The following is a 7,868-nucleotide window of genomic DNA, read 5'->3' on the forward strand; positions in this document are numbered from 1 at the left end:
TCCGCTTGGAGGGAGGTTCAGAAACCCTGAGTCCAAGGGTATCCAGATCAGAATTGTGATTGAATTTTTGCAAAGAAGGGAGTATTGGTAAGGCATTTCAGCTCCTGTTTAAGCAAGACAGTATACCGTTGATTATCATTGAATACCCCTGCTTTGAAAGTGCTGAATATAGTGCATTTCGCCGGCTTAGTAGGAGTACTGTATAGTCGATGAGTCAAGATATCGGGAACTCTGAATCCAAGCCTCTATAAAAGCCTCCATTCCCCAACTGTTTCGCTGTAATGTTCTGACAACGCGAGATAATTTTGACCGTCTTTTCTGCCGGTTATAAGGCATTGTAGGCAGGTGCTGTGGGCCACGGCGGTTTGATCGTGAACAAGCTCGCGGGGTATCGGTATCAGTATCGGTGATCTCGAATTCCGAAGGAGTATCAATAGATTCAAGCTCTGTTAAGTCACTGTCTGATGTGTCATATTCATCATCTACATTGTTGGGAGACTGTAGTGGTTGTAGAGAGGATTCATCTTCGAGTGATGAAGGATATTGGCTGGAGCGCGTCTGACATTGGGTGTCTTGAGATTCAAAAGACACGCTGTCTTTTGTCAACGATTGTGACATGATGAGAAGGGGTAGTGAGTTGTAAAATAGCAGAGATGATAGCAGAATGGCTGAGGATTTGAAAAATATCGGTTTGGTGATGATCAGGCAGATATTTAGGGTAGATGTATGATTTCGAAGTCAATCGAATATTTTGTATGGGCGGTGTTGATTTTCCACACACGATGGAACCGTTTCTTCTCAGACTCTCTACGAGATATTAGGTTGCGAGCACGTGTGAAGTCTCTTATTGGTCCAGAAGTTAGCAGGACTTGGCAGAAGTCTAAAGGAGTTTAGTTGGTCGCGCTAATCCGAAAATATCGAGAAGAGAGGCTGAGCATGCTGAGATAAACTAGAAGGATCTTCCCAACGAAAATCACGTGGCAGTAAATGCACGTGGTACATTGGCAATATGGGAAAACGGTAATCCATCGGTGGACGGCATAGGCCATTGAACCGATTTCTGTGGTTGTGTGGCGACCAAAGGACCCAACGGCCAAAATGAATATGTTTTCCTCTCTACAACGAGCCCTATTTGCAAGGTTCTCTAACAATGACGATGACATCATTTAGGGACACGTTTAGTGATTAAGAAACCATGGCCCCATAGTGCGTACTTTACCCGCTTTCTCACATCAGTCTGCCACCATGTCAAATATTTTCTTCCCGTGTCGTCCCATTTGCACGATATGCGTGGAATAAGGCAACCATGCGCAAAAGGGTGACTAGTTGGAGAATTCTCACCAGTTCCACTGCAAGGTTTATCCTGGGCGGCTTCTTGACCTGCTACTCACGCTAGTTGCTTTTAGCGCTGTAATCGGTGGGTCTCCAGCGGCTATTTCGGGCACCCTGTTGGTTCAGGAACTGTTGAATTTATTTTTGTTTTGACTTTTTGGACTTTTGAAAATCTTTTCTACATTTTTGATCTTTTACCTTCCTATTTTCTTTTACTAGTCAGTGCTTTCTTTGTTGCAAGCCTCTTTTTACCCCAGGACATTTCTGTCACACTGCTGCTTTTGTTGCAAGCCTCTTTTTGTCCCAGGACATTTCTGTCGCACTGCTGATTTTGTTGCAAGCCTCTTTTTGTCCCAGGACATTTCTGTCACACTGCTGCTTTTGTTGCAAGCCTCTTTTTTTCCCAGGACATGTCTGTCGCACTGCTGCTTTTGATTGATTGATTGATTCATAGACCGTCCCAACCGCCCGCAGGCAGTATGCAGCGTACGACTATAAATACAGGTGTTCCCGCTCTTGCTTCCGAGACCAAGCTATTCGTGGTGCGAATTGCTTCCATTCTGCTCAAGCTCAGATACCCCTCTACCAATAATCTTTCTATCAGTTCTGTATCTCTGCCTTGTTAGGTCTTTCCTGACCCTCCTCAACTTCTGTCTTAATTGCTTGCTTGCTTGATTGATTGATTGATTTATTCGAGTTGAAACCTCAAACTGGCATACAAGTGTATTATTTTCTATAACTATCCATGAGGATAGAAACTGCTAGTTATAACTGTTTCTTCTACCAATAAACTTTCCTTGAGGGCTGGCAGCATCAGCTTAGTCATATATATATATCTATATGTCACGTGATGATATTCAACTCTCAGGCAGCTATGCAGCGCACTAGAATTTCTGCTCTTTTGGAAACGCAAGAAGACAGCTATAGGCGTACACACTCACGAGAGGTTTCTATGGATATGATGATTCGCCTAAGTTGCTGTGCGACTCAGTTAGCTCAGCTTGAGATATTTCTAGACACATGAAGTTACTCGATTCGAGTGGGAGTTCTCCAAGTCCCCACGCTTCACAAATGTATTCTCTTGTATTACTTTCGACGAGCATAAAAAAGGGCCAAGTTACCGGCTATGCGTATTGGCGAAAGGGTTCGTATCAAAAATCACTTGTAAGGTTACGTACAGTGCACCAGAACTTAGCATCGCTTCCCCCTAAGCCAGCAGTCTCCCTAAGCCAGCAACCTCCCTGGGCCAGCGGTCTCCCTAAGCCAGCAGTCTCCCTAAGCCTCCTGAGCCAGGACGCAAATGATAATCATCAGATTATTAGAGAAATCAAGGATAAATCAAACCGAATTCCATCCTGTTTCATCTTTAATAAATCCTAATAAAGGACAAAATATATTTTCCTTTTATTTCACCACTTTAATTTTTTTATTTCTCACAACTGATCCTCTTCAATTCTATCCAGTGGATGTACTTCACGGGTCCGCTTTGGATTATCCTGTTTTTCTCTTTCTTCTTCTTGCCTTGTTCTTGTTATATTCCCCGCCTTTCGCTTTCCGGTTTTAGAATCATGCATTGACATATAGCCCATAATATCATCTACTGATGCTGAAGTTGTGATGGATATTCCATGACCTGTCTTTGGGCCAACAAATAACAGTCTCTCTTCTTTTGCTACCTTCAGGATTTTTGCATCAGGTAAACTTTGACCCATTTTCCCAACATGATGCATGAAAAAATGATCTTTAGAAAGTGAGAAAATCGTAGACCGAAGGGCGAAGTCATCATTCCAAAATTTGTAGAATTGTCGAGAGAGAACATATAGAAGACAATCAGATCATTATTTGGAGAAGCATGCCACGCTTTCAACATCTCCTCTGTACTGCGATTGAATGGCGAAGTTATCCTAGTTTTGGGCGATCCTCCTCCTTTTGCGGTGTGGAACGAAGAAATTATTTCCAATGAGCTCTCTGAGGACCATTTTGAACCAAAGATTCACTGCGAGAGCCACAGACAGGAGGCCGACGTCCCAAGAGGCTCGAGTCCACATAAGGAAAAGAAAAGGAATCTCAAGAAGAAGAAGAAAAGGTCCTCCCACTATACTCGTGATCAATCCAGCAAGCCATGTATAGAAGAGCACATTGAAGTGCCTGCGGAAGCACCTGTTGAAGAAGCCGCCGAAGAGCCTGCCGAAGAGCCTAACGTAGCTGAATTTGACGGTGGGCGCTCGGATTCAGAACATAGCGGTACTTATCAGGGGCCTGCCTGCTGACGAGAATTGCGATTACAATCAAGGCGGTACGGAGCAGTATGATAGTGGCGAAGCCTTGTCCGAGAGGGGCTACCGGATCCAAGTATCGGCGAAGCATTTGACCCTTGCCTCTCCCGTTTTTAAGAAAACACTATTGGGCCAGTGGAAGGAGAGTGTGACTCTCTTACAAAGGGGCTCCGTTGATATTCCTGCAACGGGCTGGGATATCGAAGCATTCTTAATCTTGCTTCGAATTATACATTGTCAGCCCAATGATATACCTCGGGAGTTATCCCTCGAGATGCTTGCTAAAGTCGCTATAATAGCAGACTATTACCAATGCAAGGAGGCGATGGGGCACTTCCTGGATGTGTGGATTGGAAAGTTATCATCAATTCCGGCGAACTATTCTCGGGATTTAAACTTGTGGTTATGGATTTCCTGGGTGTTCCAACTGCCAAGCCAGTTCAAGGAAGTGACCTCGATAGCTATGTCGCAGAGTCCGTGTCGGATTAGTAGCCTGGCGCTTCCAATCCCCGAAAACATTCTCGGTAAGCAAGGATGAACTCCAGTGTTGGCGGATCTAACATAAATTTAGATGCAATAAATTACGGGAGGGAGAATGCTATCCAAAAATCAATTCTTCTTCTTCATAAGGAACAGCGGACCTTGCTATACAACGGAAATGGGTGCAGCTTTGAATGCAGGTCAATCATGTATGGTGCTCTCACACTGGAGATGCAATCAAATGAATTGTACTCGCCAAAGCCCGAGGCTCCTTTCCCGGGGTTGAGTTACAACGGACTCGTGCAGAGGGTGCTTTCGTTTAAATCGCCGAAATGGTACCGTTCGCCCTCAGGTTATTATAACTGCCACACTTGCCTCCATTCCTCTTTTAACTCCCTTCTTGGCCCGTTGGATGAAGGTATCGGAGGGCTTGATCTCAGCTATTATATATCTTAAGAACTGGCAGATTCCTTGCTTTGATTATTTGGTCCCACAAAGAGCTGTTGTCTTCGTTGTATTTATCACCATCAATACTTAGTAGTTGGCGGATTCGGCGAAGGAAAAGGGCGCTTAGAATGGAGCGCTGGGACCAAGCTCAATATTGGGAGGAAGACCTTGATACGAGCTCGTTTTCCCGTAAATCTGCGTTGCGTTCCCTGCTTATTGCTTGGCTGCCTTTTTTGACCTAACCAACGTACAACGAATGCTCCATGTTGTTGTCAGTACCTAAAATTCATCCTATAGAGAAAGGTCCATCTCATCAGAATATAAATAGGGCTTTTCAAGTAAATGATCGCAAAGAACTTGGATCATAAAGGGGCACCTTTATTTAGCGGGCCTGTCATGCTGCCAAAAATTCGAATATTAGACCCAACTCTCTTATTTCACCGGTGAATTACTTGGTCGGCCCTCCGCTAAACCAGTAGAAGATGTAGAGATGTCTGGAGAAGACTAAGACGTGTCTCAGTTACAGCTTTGAGTATGTGGTTTCAAGGAGGCATTGGTGCCCTGGTACTGGAGGAGTTCCTAAATACATCTATAAATGTACGTGTTGAAAGAGTGTGACCCAAAAAGAAGTGCGAGCCGAAAAGGGGTTGCAGGCCGAAAGGGAATGCGAGCCGGACAACAAAAAAGGGCGGGCCAGACGGAGCGCCAAAGAACCCAGCAAGGCTTGGCTTGGCTTCGACGCAGCAATCAAACATGTAGACCTCCAACTCCCCCGCCTCTTTCCACCAGAATGATTTCAATATTAGACGCGAGGTTGGCCATAAAATTCTCTACCTAGTAGCTCTTGATAACACCAGTGATAACCTGACGACACATTCCGCAGGTTGCGCCAATGGGGGGAAGGCATTCTGGGTAATACCGGTGTCCACACAGAAGGGTCCTCCACCCTGATGGGATGGTATAACAGATCTGACATTGACATTGATGCTTCAGTTCACGGACTTCAGTCTCGAGTCTGTCGACCAGCCCATTCTTCCTGGTGATTTCTGCACGCAGGTGCTGCACTTCTTCTTCCAGCGCTTTTCTCTTCGCATGCTCCGCCTCGAAAATGTTATGAATTCCCTGGTTCGCGGTTTCCTATCTCAATATCAGCAAAGGAAAAGGCCCCACCATGTGCCATACGAGGAAGAGTCTTACCAAAACCGTGCCCAAGTTGGGTAAGTTGGGAATTTTACGTTTTTTCGGTGGCTGCCTCATTTCGGAGGGCGCTGGGTCATCAAATAGAGCCTCATACACCGGATAGCTGTAGTCTGTGCGGGGTCTCTTTCTTCGCAGCTTTCGTGCCGGGGGCAGGTGTTCATCCATCTCCGCATCTGAACTGATGATGATAGTGCTACGAAGCCCGTCGCGGGGACTATCAGCTGACGCCATGATTGAAGGATGGTTGTGCCCCGGAAATGCGGCTCACTAGGAACGGCTCGTGCTGCAAGGAGGTGACTCCGGATTCGAGGCTGTGGATAGAAAAAAAAAAAGAACCCTGAAGAGCTCCAGTGGGGGGGAAATAGGTTCTTTGATTTCGCTCGGTTGTCTTCGAGTCGACAAGGGCCTCTGGGCGGGTTTCACTCTCGCGGCGGTGTAGAATGGGAAGTAGGAAAGGAATTGAAAGAAAGATGGATCCAAGGGGGGAGGGAGGCCCTCTATATACACCAGGAAATGGGGGGCCGTCACGGGGTGCTCGTCTCGGGTTGCTCTCTCCAGGCATTGAAGCACGGCGCAGCAGCCAACAATACCCGAGGACGAAGTCTGAAAATAGAACTCATGCAGCAACGGCATCCCTTCCACGGCTGTCGCATGCGAATCACCGCGGGGGGGGGAGGGGGACAAGAAGGTGGGTATCATTCAGCTGTGGCTGCGTACAGTTGGCCCCTGAGGAGAAAGATAAGGGTGCGGTCAGGCGAGGCTACCCTCACCTGCCTACCAAGGGCCGTTGATGAACGGCTTGGAGAGGCAGGCCGCCTTTTATGGTCGATCATGATATCACTTTCATGTACATGGATGAGCATTACGTCTCACCCTCCGGGGCTACAGATGCTACTATGACACCAGCGGGTTCGGCTGTACGCATTCCCCTCTCTTGTTTCCGAAGCGTAGATACCCGCTGGCGCAGCGCCGATTCCATCCTTGCTGGAAAACACCTCTCCACCTCCGGCCAGGGTCGGCGCTCCTCGCGCTCCTCCACCATGTTCAGGAGCCGTGCGTCCTCCTCGGGGAGCCATCGCCACAGCTTGTCTCTGTGACCCTTTCTCCCCTCACCGCGCTCACGCTGAGTTTCTCTGACCTTGTGAGGAGCGGGGCGACCGGCTGACCGCACACTCCCGTCTCCCCACATTGCCGGCGCTGAGTCGGGCATGCAACTCGCCAAAGCACCTTCAAACAGCTAAGAAAGGAACTGCAGACGCTCGTCGAGCTGCAGCGACAGGAAATGGGAGCGAAGGGCTGTGGAGGGACCTTCCATAGACGATACAGAGGCAACGTGAAGCCGCTTTGCAGCCGGTTCTTCTGGCTGCTGTGGCCCTCGTTTGCGTCTCCTGGCCTGTGCATCGCTGAGGAAGTCGTCGCTCGTGCTGTAGGAGCAAGGCACATCAACTTCAGTGCTGCAACGGGCGGGGTGAATCTGCCGATGATCCAGAACGTGAGTGTCATCGTCCGTTTGAGAATTTCTATTCCAGCTGTCAAGCCTCTCTCTGGATCCTTGGTGATGGTTGGGGGTGTCGCAGGACATAGACAGGGGAGGTTCCGGATATGGATAAATGGCCTTTGGGCTTGCGAGATCATCACCTTGCTGGACAGGCCGGCGAAGGTCACTAGTGCCCCAGGATGCGTCGTCGGCAAGGATCACTGGGTCAATGGGGATGTTGTTCTGGAGATCCGGGAGCCCGAAGAAATCTTCCAAGCTACCATCTGAGCTGGTTACACTGGGTAATGACGGATCAGCCCCTGTGGCGCCTCTCCCAAGGGGAGGCAGCTCGATCGGCGTGTCAGAGATATTACCTCGGACATCACGGGATGAAGTGGGATGTAAATTTGAGGTGTGATGTGCAGATTCATGGAGAGATGATACGCCATGCCGGGGATTCTTCGAACTGGGTGATGGTATAGACATCTTCCTTGATTGAGAGGGGGAGCTCAACGGCGAACACGGCTGAACATCGCAGCTGATGGGCACGCAGACTTCGGCCGGCGGCTTCGGGGGGAAGACCATGCTTGTGGGATAGCAGAGCGCCTCCAAATTGGTCACAACGTGCGACTGGAGAGGGGAGGGGAGGGGAGGGG

General features: G+C 48.3%; 4 protein-coding genes across 4 annotated transcripts in view; 3 read left to right on the forward strand and 1 right to left on the reverse strand.

Moving 5' to 3' along the window:
- Positions 1-3,184: 3,184 nt before the first annotated feature.
- On the forward strand, positions 3,185-4,544 carry HCAG_05647 (predicted protein; the record flags this gene model as incomplete). The annotated part of the gene is made up of 4 exons (XM_001540130.1): positions 3,185-3,209; positions 3,241-3,576; positions 3,626-4,132; positions 4,180-4,544. 4 exons carry the CDS (start codon positions 3,185-3,187, stop codon positions 4,542-4,544), a joined length of 1,233 nt encoding a protein of 410 aa, XP_001540180.1.
- An 825-nt stretch (positions 4,545-5,369) lies between these two features.
- On the reverse strand, positions 5,370-5,966 carry HCAG_05648 (predicted protein; the record flags this gene model as incomplete). Its single annotated transcript, XM_001540131.1, has 2 exons — positions 5,370-5,672; positions 5,733-5,966. 2 exons carry the CDS (start codon positions 5,964-5,966, stop codon positions 5,370-5,372), a joined length of 537 nt encoding a protein of 178 aa, XP_001540181.1.
- Positions 5,967-6,248: 282 nt separating this feature from the next.
- Positions 6,249-7,500, forward strand: HCAG_05649 (predicted protein; the record flags this gene model as incomplete). Its single annotated transcript, XM_001540132.1, has 3 exons — positions 6,249-6,423; positions 6,624-6,788; positions 6,938-7,500. 3 exons carry the CDS (start codon positions 6,249-6,251, stop codon positions 7,498-7,500), a joined length of 903 nt encoding a protein of 300 aa, XP_001540182.1.
- A 253-nt stretch (positions 7,501-7,753) lies between these two features.
- Positions 7,754-7,868, forward strand: part of HCAG_05650 (predicted protein) — a gene marked incomplete at both ends in the record, with an annotated part of 1,462 nt that continues 1,347 nt past the window's right edge. The window contains one exon of the mRNA XM_001540133.1: positions 7,754-7,801. Within this exon, the coding sequence (XP_001540183.1) occupies positions 7,754-7,801 (48 nt within the window). The remainder of the gene's footprint in view (positions 7,802-7,868) is intronic.

Source organism: Histoplasma capsulatum, genomic scaffold, assembly GCF_000149585.1.
Source record: "Histoplasma capsulatum NAm1 scaffold_5 genomic scaffold, whole genome shotgun sequence".
In the NCBI taxonomy this organism is placed as follows: Eukaryota; Fungi; Ascomycota; class Eurotiomycetes; order Onygenales; family Ajellomycetaceae; genus Histoplasma; species Histoplasma mississippiense.